The sequence below is a fragment of the Podarcis gaigeae genome (assembly GCF_964106915.1).
Source record: "Podarcis gaigeae genome assembly, chromosome: 9".
Classification (NCBI taxonomy): domain Eukaryota; kingdom Metazoa; phylum Chordata; class Lepidosauria; order Squamata; family Lacertidae; genus Podarcis; species Podarcis gaigeae.
Window position 1 is genome coordinate 30,354,702 of NC_139685.1, and position 16,089 is coordinate 30,370,790.

At 39.1% G+C, this 16,089-nt stretch overlaps 1 protein-coding gene across 50 annotated transcripts in view; it reads right to left on the minus strand.

Annotated features, from left to right (window-relative positions):
• The window catches only part of TENM3 (teneurin transmembrane protein 3), a 1,240,854-nt gene that overhangs the window by 60,767 nt on the left and 1,163,998 nt on the right, over positions 1–16,089 (minus strand). For 22 of the 50 annotated variants that reach the window (XM_083755174.1, XM_083755184.1, XM_083755181.1 and 19 more), the window contains one exon: positions 2,890–3,036. In XM_083755174.1, the coding sequence (XP_083611300.1) occupies positions 2,890–3,036 (147 nt within the window). Of the gene's footprint in view, positions 1–2,889; positions 3,037–3,946; positions 3,968–5,908; positions 5,936–16,089 lie in introns of all 50 variants that reach the window. The other 28 variants (XM_083755180.1, XM_083755191.1, XM_083755179.1 and 25 more) reach the window with 3 other exon arrangements.

Sequence of the window (16,089 nt, forward strand, 5' to 3'; positions counted from 1 at the left end):
GGAGGCACAAGAATACACTAGGTTTCTAATAAATGACCAGAGGCTAGGAATGATGCTTGGGATATTTGTTTTTGAAAAAGGCAACTGAAGCATTTGCTCACTCGCTATATTGGGCTGGGTAGACCTAATCAGAAACCCAACAAAACTGTTCACTTTTTTATGCTGGCAGAAATGGACACTGAAGCTACAATTCAAACCCCCAGGCAGCAGAAGGCTTATCTGATCAGGATAGCCACTTCCACATCCATAGTCCCACCACTCACACTGCTCAGAGCGAAAATAGGGAGTCAGGTAAAAATGGATTATTTTGCCATGCCATCTCCCAGGCTGCTGAACAAAAATCCAGAAAGAAAACAAGTGAACCTCCAAGCTAAACACATCCCATTAGTCTTGCAAGGCTAGGATGGCAAATTTTTGTAAGACAAAAATGTGGCCCAGGGGTCAGCATCTTGGGATCCAATCTGTTGAATCAGATTCAACACCCAGTGGTAGAATGGCAGAGCAGTAACGGGACTAGAGCACACATGGAAGTACTTCACTCATTTCATGTGGTAAGTGATTGCACATGCGGAAAACTCTCCTGCCACCAAGAAGCACATCTATATACACTATCAGGACAGATTAATCTAAAATAATATAGACCACAACTGGGCTGGAAACGAAAAGTAGCAACCGAAAGGAAATAATTCAATTGAATGAGTGTAGAGGCAAAATATATTGCTGCAATTCTAAATCCCAATTCAACACCACATTATTAAGGATCTGAGCATTTTGAAGTTATTCTCGTAAATGTTTACAGATATGTTGATAAGCATACAATCGGAAATTCAATCAGTGAAACCACAACAGAAAACTCAAAACCATGCAAAGCGTGTCAGTCAGTGAAATTAGCCATAGCAACAAATGTGACCCTATAAGCAGGTAACTCAAAACACGGGCTGTGTTTCAATACAAGTCAAGTCACACTGTACATGGCACTGTAAACTGTACTGACCATCTAGAAATTATTTCCCTTGTATACATGAACAACTTCTCTCATGCCCACCCATATAGGCTAGAAATACCATCCCATCTGGCTGCTACTACCTGCTACTCAAATCAGATGCTTTTGGAGGAAACTGATTTTCAGTTGGGGTTTAGGCCTGGTTTTGACACAGAAACGGCTTTGGTCGCCCTGTATGATGACCTCTGTCGGAAGAGAGACAGGGGAAATGTGTCCCTGTTAATGACCCCCAGCTTCTCAGTTCCCTCCAGGATTATTTTCAAGCAAACGGCGATTGTGCCTGCATGAAACCAACCTCTCTTCCATCCTTTACATGTTTCTTCTGGTTCTGAGAGACAAGGGGGAAGGGCAGCTTGATGCAGCAAGAAAGGGAGACACCTGTGAGTCTTCACTAGTAGGACCCATCTCTGCCTCTTGGCCTTCTCAGCTTCTGCCTCTGATTCTGGACTTCTCTCCACCACAGATGCTCCCAGCTCACTAAGCCCCGTTAACTCTTCAGCTTCCAACACTTCCGCTTCTTCCTCTGACCACTCATTGTTTCCCCACCACCAATCCCCATGGTCTGAACCTTCTTCCCTTATGGGTTCCCCAGCTGGTTCCTCCCACCATTCCTCTCCGTCCAACCACTCCATGACATACAGCCTAGCTTCTGTTGTTTATGCTCTGGTAACCTCTAGGCTAGATTAGTGGAATGCATTATGCACAGGGCTGCATCTGATGACGGATTGGAAACCAACTGCATTAGCTACCAATTAGTTTCCGGGCTCAATCCAAAGTCCTGGTTTTGACCCATAAAGCCTCAAACGGCTCATGACCGCAATACCTCAAGTACCATCTCTACCCATATGAACTGCCCCTGCTCCTGCAATAATAAGCTGACACCCTTCTTTGTGTGCCTCCTCCATGAGAGGTTCGATGGGTGGCAACAAGCCTTTTCTGTAGTGGATCTCCATGTGTGGAATGCTCTACCCAGGGAGGCTTGCCTGGAGCCATCATTACATATCTTTAGGTGCCAGCCAATAACATTTCTCTTCAACCAGACCTTTGGCTGATTAACATTCCATGGCCTTTTAAATGTGTTTGTGGGAGCGGGGTGCCATATGTAAGCTGCCTTGAGCATGGTTTGAACTGTGGAAAGGTAGCATACAAAAATGTATTTATGTATGATTGCAATGACAGAAGACAGAGAGGCAAAAGGTACTGTGAGGAACTGGAAATGGGAGGTACATAGAAGATGATTTTTTTTAGAGTGGAAAATAGGGCTGGGGGAAAGTAGAGATAAAGTAGTAGGCATTGATGGAAGGCAGGGGAAGGTGTGGCAATGCTGCTGTGGTTGCTAAAAATTATTCTGGAAGGCCTTCAATAATGAGCTATAAGAACAACACAGGAATGAGTCAAAGCTGAGATCAGATAAGGAACAGTTGTGCTAGTAAGAAGCTTGGTGGGATTAGCTTGTTGCTGACAATGGATCTTTTAAAAATGTGAAGTTCTTACTAAATTATTTCTCAACATCTGTACCTCTTGAAAAACTTTCCCGAATGTGGATGTCACAACTATTCACTTTAGGCATGTGTGCAGCTTTATTATAAAGCTCTCGGAATTACAGTATTATTTTTGCCCTTAGATAAAATACTACCACTTGGAACTTAATGCTCACTAATGGATTTCGATGTACACATTTTGCCTGCTGTAACCATCTCTTAAGGATTTGATAGCATACTAAATGAAGGCAATAAATGTTGTAGCACATTCCTGCATGTATCTCATCACAGGTAGTAAAAGCTCTGTATCATTCTCACAGCAGTATTTTTTTCACCTGATTGGGAAGCCGATAATTTTACAAATTTTTTTTTAGCAGTGCAGGAATTTCACTCTGCATCTCCTACCTCCTTCATTGTCCTTGCTATCAGTACATAAAGTTTCCATGGCGACATCACATCCTGCTCCCCTCCATCCTGGCTGACAAACACAGTGCCAGCCATTTTGGTCCAGAGTACATCTTCCATTGCTATTACACAAGCCAGGGCATCCCTCTGTCAAAACAGACAAAAAAAATGACACTGCATGTGATTTAGCTATTACAACAATTTAAAATGTAATCAAAATACGAACAGGGGACACTTACTGGGAACAGGCCTTCAGAACAGCACAAATACTGTAATTGCACATGGAGAGTAGCAGCAACATTACCTGGGATTCTAATTCTTAACTAAGTGGCATCTTTGATTGGTCTGACACTTGAGACACCACTTACCTGTGCAGGCAGGAAATATATCCAAGAAACCTCTAAATACCTGCAGGCCAGACAAAATTATGTTTTCCTGTTCTTTATCAGAGTAGCAGGCAATATGACCACAACATAATACACAACACAGCCTCTAGGCAAAACAACAGGGGTTCTGCATTTATAGAGGAAATAATTATTTGATGTATATGCGTTGCTGGTTACTTGATGGTATAGATTTCGTTAAGCTCCTTGTTATTTTAAATAAATCCTTGGAAATTTCAAAGTAGCTGTGCCACTCTGCTTTCAACAACGTTAATTTTATCTGGTCTCAAGAGTTGCCATGTGTTCATGTGAAATTACAGTGCATTAAATAATTGCACAAAGTATAGGTCAGTTTCAGTGACTATACTTTATGCCAAAAGTACATTCCTTGTCACAGAATAAGCAAAGCCCAGGAAATAGTGAAGCAGCTTAGCATCTATTCTAACAAACATTAGGATTCAGGCTGCATACGGATGGGACAGGACCGACAGGATTTCCAACTAAATGTAATAGCTGTGCGTATTTGATTACTTAGGACGGACAAAATGAAATACCATAAGGACCACAATAAAACATTGATAGACTGAACAAAAACACGGTAGTGACGTGCTTCAAGACAGATAGCGGAGAGTGATTCTTTTGTGACAATCTCCCTAAGGCTTTTGTGCTGTTACCTTTATATCCTATCTTGTCTGCTTTTATGGCCAAGGAGGGAAAATTTGGGAAACAATTAAAATTATTTAATATATCCAAAATCTATTACTTTTTTTTCATCTAACAGTACATCAAAAACAGTATCTGTCACTTCCTACTGATGGAAAAACTGGCATGCAGCCAACATGACCTGTATGAGAATGACAACAGTATATATCTATATAGATATATATAGATATAGATATATAGATATATAAATGTATATATATGTAGAATTCTAGTATTCCTTATCTATGACTGCGGTAAGACATTCACATAAGCAAGTACAGAAGCAGAACTATGATCAGTGGCTACAAATCAGGTATTTTAGGACAAAGCAGTTATTTCTAACGCTATACAGCATGTAATATAACTTGTGCCACTACCTTATTAAGATGCATCTGTTTAGTGTCTCTGGGAACTAACCTAGTGTCCTGTTTCTGTTGATTCACACATGTGCTTGAAACCATCTTTTTTTGCTAGGAATCCTTAAATAATTATTAACGTACTTCTTTCTCCACTTACGCAGCACAAATGAAACAATCATTCTAAGGCCGTTATTGCCTCTAGCAAAAATTAGTACTTACAGATGGAAGGGAATAATAGTAGTGTCTCATGACAAGGTATGATGAAGCTATAGTTATGGATATCATGTCATCATGCCAGGCTGAGATTAGATTTGGCTGCCAGTTATTCTTTAGGTACTATTTGCCATCTGCACTTTTCAATTATATGTGCAGAAGGTAAATTTTTTTACTTCTGAAATGTTTTTCTTCCACTTTGGTTACAGAGGACACACAGCTTTATCTGTCCTACTGGCAAAGAATTTCAGAAAACAATTGAATGCACTCAAGAGTGATTATACGAAAGCCTGGCTTCTGCCATGAATATTGCCATACTCTAATGAAAAAGCACAAATAAGGAAGAGAAGAAAGGCAATCTGGAAAAAAGGGGAGTACTTGTGATAATTAAACAAAAACACATTTCTTTTACCACAACTGAAGATATGAGAACGGTCGCTGTTTAGTGGTACATGCTCAATGAAGAGTTGGCTAAATCAACTTTTCCATTGCAATCCAAAACTACGAAGTATAATTATTTGATTTCACACAGATTTTCTTAGTAAATGGCAATAAAATATTTTACCATATAAGCTTATTTTTAAAAGCTTATAAACAATTTTTAAAAAATAAATAAAATAAAAGCAACTACGGAGCTTCCATAAATTTAAGCAGCTTGTCAACTGCAATAGTCAGCATCCAAAGCAGCGCACATGATGTTCTGATTGTACATGGCACAAAGCCATCAAGGTCCTGACAAGGACCCAGTGAGGAACAATAGGAAGGCACAGCGGTGTTTTTCACCCATATATGGACCCATATCCAACTAAGTTCTACCCCAAGTAGACCGACTGCCTAGAAATTTCAATGGGTCTACTCTGAGTAGGTCTACATGGGATACCACCCATGGTGTGACATGGATCCTGGCCAATGGCACCACTGGCTTCTTTTACACACATATCTCTATTGCAATGTATCCTTGAAGCTATGACATTTTCTCATCCTGTGACTAACATTTCATTTTTTTCTTATCGTATAGGACGACTAGGAGATTCCTTCAAGCAACAAGAGCTAGAAGGCTTTAAAAAAACCACAAACAGCAGATGCACAGCTATCTTCAGTTTTTGATATCATCAAAGCTAATCCATTTATACAGGATATAGTGAAACTTACAAAGTGCTTAGTAAAAATGTTAACAGGTGACAAAAACATTAAAAGTCTTTATCTCTTAAATCCAAGGAACATGGAAAGTAACATGAATGAAATTTATAATTCATGGAGTACATATAAAATACGTTGCACTTGCCAAGTCTAGTGGAATGGTTGCTATAATATACACAGAGATACATGGAAGCATGTCAAGAAAGAGCAAATATACAGTACCTTTAACTATCTTATCCAAATAGTGAGCTTGAGAATTAAAAAGAAAAAAGAGAACAGACAGACGTTTCAGAAGAGTAATGTAGGAAAGGAATTGTTCAGAATTTACACACAGAAAGAGCAGTGATTTGCTGAAATGAGATCTCACATCGCATAGAAAGTTTCCCAGTGTTTAAAAATGTAAAGGATTATCTCTACAGCAAAATATACAGTCATCATTTGATTAAACACTCAGCATTTTAAAAATGCGTTTTCAGACTAAAAAACCAACACATTTCAAACTCTACAGTTTACTTTATAGCTGTTTTTGTTATGCCTAGTCTTTTATGTAGAGCAAACCTAACCAAAGTCATAAATTTTTTTGATTTTCAGTTCATGTTAAAGCAGTTACATAACACATGAGCTTTACAGCTTGGCCAAACTGAAGAACCATATATTTGATTTCCAAGTTGTGTACAGTTCAGACATTCTGTACAGAAAAAGTACTGTATTTTAATTTTGTCCTGTATTATCACTACTTCAAAAAAGAAACAACATCCTTCAGCAATCCACTTATTTGTCTCAGCGCACTTAGCCAATTATGCAAAACACAGAACTATATTATTTCATTGAAAGCAGCGGTACCTAGCAATGCAGAAGAAACTAACAGATGCTTTCAAATTTGAGAGTGAAACAAGGTTACAGATACATATATACAACATAGCATGTAACATATAAAATAAGAGAAAGTCTATTTGTTTTTCCCCACAGGTAGCTGTCATTTCAAGTAAAGGTTGGCTGCTGTTTTTTAAAGACAGGGCAGTGGTTAAATAATAATTGCTTAATGTTTAACACTGTAACTTACTTACACACCATGTGCCTTATTTTCTAGTCACTTACTGTATGCTAAGTTCAATATAAGTGTGACCCATAAATTATGTATTGTATTGCACTGTTTTGCTTAAATATGCTATAAAGCACCTGGAATCACTGATGGAGTATATCAATTGTCAATCAAACAAAACAAACAAACCAACAAAATAGCAGACAATATGTGAGTAGCTTATTTACTCCCAACTTGCAGTGGCAACAGCCTAGCCTAGCATGTATCGACTGATCTAGGAAGGTAGTTTCATTGAAACACTTACCAAATGTAGCTTTAATCAGCACGTGTGAATTCACTCTAAGATAATATCAGTGAAGCTGAACCTGGTTTTCCCTTTTTGTAAGAGTCATTAGTGACATTATGCAGGATGAGATGGTGGAGTGAATTGGTGCCATTCCAGTCTGTACTCTTTCTGACTGCCTATTTCTCGATGCACCATGGAGAATGCTACTGCTTGGTGCATCCCTGGAATCTTAACTTGATGAGCAAATCTCTTAAAGAGAGATTACGATGGGATATTCAGGTGTGATAGGCACAAACATAGATTTCTGTGAACTGAGCACAGAAGGCAGACATTGCAGCACAGGTGAAATGTGGTTGGTGACTCACTTCTTTTAGGAGACAAGTTGGCATCTTACTAGATCAGAGCTTTCCAAATTGTGTGTCGTGACACCTTAGTGTGTCTGCTGCAGTGTGTAGGCATGTGGCATAAATGCTGCCCACGCTCCTCCTTGGGCTGGAAAGTGGTTAGTTTACCCTCTGGTTTACTAGCAAAACTGAATTACTGTGTTGTGAAATGATGTGTGTCTAAAAAGTTTGTCACCAGCATGAAAAGTCTGGAAAGCTTTGTACTAGTACCTAGATGACGCCGGCAGGAAGCACACCTGACCATTGCTTCCAATTGGTACACGGCAATAAAACCAGAAATGTTCCCAGATTTTTTGCTGCAGCAGATAAACATGGCTACCCCTGTGCAATTTACAATAGCTACATGCAGAATGAAAGATTTGAACCAGACTATACAGAAAGATAAAAGTTATGTGTCATGTACATCTGTACTGATGGCTCCATGTGTCCATACCATTAGTGGCTCAGTGTATGCACTGAATAGGAAGGAAGAATAAAATGGAATCGTACAGGACCCAGTGTGGAACATAGGGACGTCTGTGAGCAAGACACAGATAGAAAGTGAAAAAGGAAACCATGCATTTGGGAGGTGAATTTAAGGAAAGATGTGGGAAGGTGGAAGGGAGGAGAAAAACAGCATGGGTACTTCCAGGATGGTGTTCATTAGGGAATGAGTGTTCATGCACACAAATTTTTCAGTGTCCACATGATATCATTGGTGTATCATTTCATTTAGATTTATCCTTTCCACATAAAATCTAGTAAGTTAAAAGAACCTGTTGCCAACAACCTGCGTGTGTGAGATATCTGAGCAACCTGTTGGCAATGTTAAGTCCCCCATTGGGAAACATTCTAGTATAGAGGTAGCTTGCTGAAGGGAATATGTGAAATGGAAGACTAGGGTGGGATTTAACGGGGGAATCTTACAGCATTTATAGAGCTAACTGGTGAGTAGGTAACAGAGAGGAGTATCTGGACTGGAGAAAAGGTTAGGTTAGATAGAGGAGGTGGAAGGAAAAGATGTGTAAGAAAAGTCATTAAGTTGTGTTTGAAGACAATCGTACAAAAGGGTTGGAAGGAGTGCGATGGGAGATGGGGAATAAAGACTAGAAAGGAAGATAATACAATGCAATCATCATCTGCCAATTGGCTTCTCTCTCCTCGTTTGCCATGCCTAGGGTCTGTCAGGAGCTCCAGTATTAGAAATGGGGGAGAGGAAATGAAAACCATGGCCAAAGGCATTGCAACCAATATTCCAAAACTTACTGTTTGCTCAGAGCAGACCCTCTGAAATTAATAGACCTAATTTAGTCGTGTTCATTAATATCAGTGGGTCTATTCTGAGTAAAACTTAGTTGAATACCACCCTTACAATAATTAACATAAATTTGGTGGAAGTACTGTATAAATATAGCTAATACTGTACATAAATAACAGCTCCATACCAAAATAAATACTCAGAGAACAGAAAAGCAAAACTAGACTTGGTGCGTAACAAACTTGAATCCCATTTATTTCCTGAGAAAAATGATGCTTGTGGGAGGGTGATGTGCAATGGAAAAGAGACAGAGCAGTTAAACACATTTCTGTAACTCTGGTGTGGAAATAGCTCAAGGTAGTTTGATATTGAGCTGAGAAGCAGGCAGAGAAAGGATTATGTAGTGCCTGTTACTTCTCCACTCTGTATCATTTCCTCCTAGATGAAATTTTACTATAAAAATATAGTTGCTTTGCTAGCAAAAGCTCAGATCTTCGAAAAATATGAGCATCTCTCACCCCCCCAAAAAACCCCTGAATCTCACAGCTTCTTAAGAAAATCTCTCAGATGACAATGGTGGAAATAAGACAAATTTTGAATTATATAATTTGTTGGCTTAGTACTATTAAGAAATTTGACAATAATTGTGGGAGGGCATAGTGGGAATACATTAGGATTCACATAAGATTACTTAAAAGATTTCTAATAGCTTCTGTAATCAACTAATGTAAGGAACATCAACAAACTGCAGAGTGAAAACAAGCATAGCAACAAGAAGAAAAATTATTCATCTCCATTGTAATTTTTCCAGCAATAAACTATTAAAGCTAGCAGGAAAATTCCCATTTACTATTATGGTTTTTTTTAACAACAGGTCTTAATGCAGGCTTTCTAAAATTTAATGCTTTTCATTAGTCTTCCATTAGAGATATAAGTAGGTATCCCCCTTAGATTATTCATATGCTAGCTCCTGTAGATATGACAGAATAGCTACAGCCTGCAAAAAAGTATATATTAAATCCATTTATTCCAATCATCTCCTGTTTAAATCAGCATGAACAGCATGCTCAGTGATTTGATGTTCCTTAATTGGTACTCACTGCACTGTTTTATTACTGATTACCCTGTCATAAAGGATTATAGCAGTGACATAATTTTCAATGCAGTATAACAAATTCATATTCATATTAGTTTATTCGTGCCCTTTACAAGATATTTTCACTTACCATGATCTTTCTTGTCTAGGGCTAGAATAAAAAAGAAAAATACTAACTATCCTGTTTTGCGCACAGCTTTTCAACATGACTGTAAGCTAAGATGTCATGCTAGGGGTAAAATAATTGACCAGGTATTAAAAATACCTCCCTACCACTTAAAATGAAATTTAAATAAAACTTGCAGGCAAAGCTGCGACACAAATTCCAATGGCTAATTCCATGAAACACAAGCTGGTGAATTCATACTCAGATTTGGGCACAATGACTGATGCACTGGAGAAATTTCATAATTTTTAGCCTTGAAAACTTACAAAGGTTGTTATGCTCACTGTGCTATGAATATTCTTGGTGATGTTTTGGCAGTAGTTATCACCAGATGTAATTTAGTACCAGAAATCTACTGCATGATACAAGATTGGGTAGAGAAGGAACAAGTAACAGGAGACTCCTGAGTATATTTCAGCTACCTCAAAATCACTTAAGGTCCCACCTCTCTAATATTTGAAACTGAATTTCCTCCTTTGGTTCCAAAGGGGACCCAAAGCCTTATCCTGGTCCTCTGAAACACTCCCCCACCCCAAACCTCTCTAACATATTTTGCTCCACCAATATCAGAGCTCCAACATTGCTAGGGCCACAGATGTTGCTACAGATGTGGAGAGGGAGCTATGTTGGCTCTCCAATCATGGAGTTATCTACATGATGTATTCTACGACCCCAGGTCAAAGGATTGCAGTCCTAGGAGATAAAAAGAATACCAGACACAGAGATTACTCTTAGAGATGGATTTTAGTGCTAACTAGTAAATACGGTCATACCTTGGAAGTCGAATGGAATCCATTCTGGAAGTCTGTTAGACTTCCAAAATGTTCAGAAACCAAAGCACGGATTCTGATTGGCTGCAGGAGCGTCCTGCAGCCAATCGGAAGTCACACCAGACATTCGGCTTCCGAAAATTGTTCAAAAACCGGAACACTCACTTCCAGTTACAGATAGGTAGCCGTGTTGGTCTGCCATAGTCAAAACAAAAAAAATTCCTTCCAGTAGCACCTTAAAGACCAACTAAGTTAGTTCTTGGTATGAGCTTTCGTGTGCATGCACGCTTCTTCAGATACCTGAAGGAACAAGGTATCTGAAGAAGTGTGCATGCACACGAAAGCTCATACCAAGAACTAACTTAGTTGGTCTTTAAGGTGCTACTGGAAGGATTTTTTTTTTGTTTTGACTCACTTCCAGGTTTTGATCGTTTGGGAGCTGAATTGTTCGGGAGCCAAGGCGTTCAGGATCCAAGGTATGACTGTAAATGCTTAGGGTGACATGTGCTGCTGTGTGTGGTGGTAAGGATTTTGCTTTGTGATTGAAGGCAAATAGGCCAGCAAAGCTGTTTAGGGCTTGAGCATTAGTTTTGTGATGAAGCATTAAATAAACCATTATTGAAAATTAATTACTATATTTCCTTTAATCTTGTGGTAGCCTTACAATTAATGCCATTTGGGACTTGACCAGAAAGGATGGAGGCAGTCTCCTTGTGATAGTTCTGCTTAATGCCCAAAGAGTCATGAAACCAATTATCATAAAGGAAGGAAAAGAAAGAAAATAAGACAAGCTTTTCTCAAAAGAAACGTAGCAACCTGTTAAAACATTCAGAAAACTAGGAAGCTGATATCAGCATATCCTAACATGACTGCAGAGTAACTCTGTGGTAGAAAACTGTGCAAGTATGTAGCAGTAGCTACGCTTAGTTATGTGATCTTTCATAACCTCCACGCAGGCCTGAATTGAAACTATTTGTCTACATTAATTGTAATTAGTGTCACATTACTGTAAATTCAGTCACATAATATCTTCAGTTTCACATGCAATACCTAATATTTTCAGAATTGACAGATGGTATTTCTGTTTTCCCAAGTCTTCTCTTTTATTATCAAAATACTGTCATTTTCTGAAGTGTTCAAAGTTCTGTGCTGACAGAGGCCTTTATTTCTTCCCACAGAGAATGCTTACTCTTCACTTTCTAATTCTGCAGAAGTAAGAATAATTCTGAATTTGAACCTACAATTGTAATAGATTGCACTTTTTCTTGCATAGCTTGTAGAGTGCCAGACCAGCTGTATTCTTTGAACATTTTGTCCTCTCGTATATCTATCAATTTCCTGTGCAATAGCTGCTACTAACTTCAATGTCTTCGCAGCACGTCTGCAATTTTAAAACTTACAAACTTCCTTCGTGCAGGCTTTTTTTAAAAAAACTACTTGTGTAAAGTTCTATGTTCCCCATTTAAATCTGGTAAGAGCATTTATGTTTTTATTGTAACATTTCAAATAGGATTAGAGTAGACTTTGGACTACTTAACTGCTAATTAGCTATCAGTATGAAGGCAGCTAAGTGCTATTTATGTGCCTTGTTAAAACCATGTACAATCATATATGTACATGGCTCCATGGCACAGAATTCCTGTCTTATTTATAGTGCCATTTAAAACAAGCTTTTAAAATCTCGCCATTACTCACACCATTTTTTGATGTTAACGTGCAGGAGAACAAACTTCCAGCAGCTTCATCTAGCAAGATATATCTAGTAACAAACAATAGGCTGCTTGAGAAGCTACAGGTTCTGTTGCATTAGGCCTGAACCAGCAGTAGCTCCCTATTCTAAAATCTGTCTGTGCTTTCAGTTTCAAATAGTCTTCCCTGGAGCCATAACCTTCAAAAAGCCCCCTAGTCACCCAGCTTTGCCTTCTTGCCCCCACAGACTTGACAAGTACACAATCTCTGTACTTCCACGAGCCCAGCAATTCAGTACAAATAATCCTGACTTTGCCTCCCAATTGATGGGAGGTGCAAAAAACAGGATTCAAGTAATCCAGACTAGTCTGCTACTAGATGTCTCCAACTGCTTTCTGCCTAGCTCCACAAATCCAAAGGTCAATTCATTCTAAACAGCTTAGCCTTCTTGTAGGAAACAGAGAACTCAGGGAAGTCCCAGTTAACTATTCATGTCTCCTTAAGTTGTTTTTCCTCATACGCTGAGATGCATTCCACTAATGATATGCTTATTGCCCCCATCCATTTGAGACTAGGTTAAAATATACATGTCTCCCAGCCAGGTTAAAATATCACCAAAGCCTAACTCCATATCTTCTCTGAATGCTTAATGGTATACACTCGCATTTATACCACTTACTTTGAACCACATGAATATGTATATAAATATTAATTTTGGACAGAACGATCACTGTTTCCACACCATAACAATTAAACAGCTGTAATGCCTCTCGTGAGCTAAGTGTTTGAGCTGCAGGCAAGTTCTTTAAACAGATGGTCTTACTCACCCATATTTAACGTTACAGATTTATTTCAAAAGGGCTGTTGACAAATCAGAATGCAGCAGAATTTTAATGCAGGTTTTCTAATTTGCAATGTAAATTACCTAACAATAATAATGTGTATAGAAAGAAAAAATTATGAAGCTTTTTAATTGGAGCCACTAATACAACACTTGAATATAGTAGATTCCTACCAACGTAATTATTTGCTAATTCCATTCGACTAAATGCGTTTAATGGCAAAGCAGCTGGTGAAGCATTCACTTTTATAGTGTTCCTATCACAGTTATTTAATTTACCCAAGATAAGTGTCAGCTAAATTGCAAAAACAATAGCCTATCGCTAACAATCTCCCTTCCAACTTTACACTCTTGCTCAGTTGGGTGTGAATCAATGCAACTTACATGGACCTAAAGTTAAGCACACAACTCTGCATTTAGTTATAAGCTGATCTCATTGATACTTCATCACATGTCCAATTGCATCCTATAATTATTTTAGAAGAGAACTTAATTTACTTTATTCTGAAATAGTCAGAGCTGGTCCACCCATTAGCCACAGTGAGACCTTTATCTCAGGCAGATGGAGAGGGCCTGTGCATCTCTCTCTCTCTCTCTCTCTCTCTCTCTCTCTCTCTCTCTCTCTGTGTGTGTGTGTGTGTGTCCCCCAGCCCAGACACACTCTCAGTGCCATTTCGCCACTGACTGTGGGTCAGTGCTGCCACCAGCTGCCCCCTCCCTCCACTGTCTGCTACGGAGTGTGAAGCTGCAGCAAAGCTCTCAGTAGCAATTCTTACAGGGCTCTCTAGATAACCTATGCCTCACTTTGAAGAACAGTTGTTCCTCAGAGTAAGTCATTGTGGATAAAGTAGTCTCTGAGAGTGCCTGCATGATCCCTGCATTGCCATGGTGAATGCAGCCTAAAGTTAAAAATGTATTTATTGCTATGGCAACAAAGCAGCACAAGACTTTGTCAGATGAGATGACTCTGGTCAGCCTTGGCACACTTGTGTTGCTATTGATGATGTAGTGGCAAAAGCAACAGAAGCAGGTCAACATGCTGGGGCAGTGGCAGCTGCCAGTATGCCTCAGGCGGCAGAAAGTCTTGCACTAGCCCTGGAAATGGGATACAAAAGCATATAAATACTACAAAATGCTAGTGACCGAATCCAGTATCTGCATTCAGTTCAACAGAATAACTCAATCTACATACATTAACTGAAACAGCAATACAGAATGGGTCCCTCCATTCAAAACATTACAGCATTCTTTGAATTGTACAATGTACCTTATCAGTAAGTTTTGTCAAGCAGGTTTTGGCGCAATGATGGAGAACTTGTAGCTTTCCAGATGCTATTGGAACTCCAGCTCCAGATAGCCAAGGATATTAAAAAATTGTGGCTGCATCAACATCTTGAAAGCTATAAATTCACTATGTCTATTTTAGCGTCTGATTCTCAGTTCCACATGGACCAGCGTTATAGAGAGTTATCTTTCCATGAAGGCAATCTTAAGTGGGACCAGTAAGGAGCAGAGTGGTCAGTCCACTGTCATATCCCAAGTACAGCCAGCTCTTACCCATTCTTCTTTGCTATCCTAGTTCTAGGTTGACAAAGATAAAAGGTCAAAAGATCAAGCCACTGGGAGACAACTGCTGCCCAGCCTTGGGCCCATTTCAAAGTTTGCTGCTTGCTGGGCTGGGTGTGTAATGCGTGTCATCCTTAGTCTCAGTGTTACACCTGTAGAACTCAGCAAGGAGGATGAGAAGGACAAACCAATAATAAGGACAAACCCATCATTGTCTCTGGCACCACCTACTGCCTGGGCTTCCCACCTTCTGCCCTACCTGTCCCAATGAGCACCAACCACTGCAGACTCCACTCATTATTATTTGTTGCTTCTGAACTGATGCTCAAACAAGTTAGATCCAGTTAAAAGCTATATTAAAACTAGGTTAGCATCTCAACAGTTACAGAGCACTGGTTTCCAATGCCTCCCACGTCTGCACTCAGTAGGAAGAAGGCTAATAAGACAGATGATCTCCAGGCCAGTCTGAATTGATGCGTGTAGATGAGCTTTGGACTTGAAAACAAGGAGAGGTTCTGCTCACTTTTACCGAATGTATGCTCATAAGGGGTTCACACAGCTATTTGTTAACACAGCTATTAACTTGGTAAAATATGAAAAGCTTGCAGTTCTCCTGGCATGTAACTCTGAACAATGGACAAGTTCTCAACTTTGGAGAGCGAGGAAGTGCATGCTGATCATATTAGTGAGAAGTAAAGCTCTACAATGTGCAAGCCATCAATAAACGTAGGTTTAAGGAAGCATCTGATGCACGTTTCCACTGAGAACTTCTATTAGTTTTTGAAAATGTTTCATTTCTTTCCCACCTAATTTTCAATTACTCTTTCTATTTGTATTCAGCAGGGCACATATTTAGAAGCCCCCCAAAAATCCCATCTCTCCAGTTTAAGGAAAGGTAGTCCTTTGAGGTGTTCTCTGCTAATAGTGTTTTAAACACCAAGCTGTTTATTGAGTTACATTGATTTTCATGTAGATGCAGGCAATTCAAATGGAAATCTGGCCTAGGGGAAATCCTAATTCCTTTAAGCTACGAAATACCTGCAATTTGTTTTTATTTCTTCACTACATTGGAAAGCAAGATCATTAATGATCACAAAGACATGCTTTGTTCAGGAAAAAAAAAGTAGTCAAGCTGGTCAGTGCACCTCTGTTAAACACCAAGGCTGATGTGAGATTTAGGAAGCCAATCAGTGAAAATTTGAAAATGAAACACTAACAGCTGGGGAATTAGCTGTTAAACACTACATACAAGACTAAAACATTTGGAATCTGGACAGAATTTCAATCTTGCACCTTGTATCTTGTT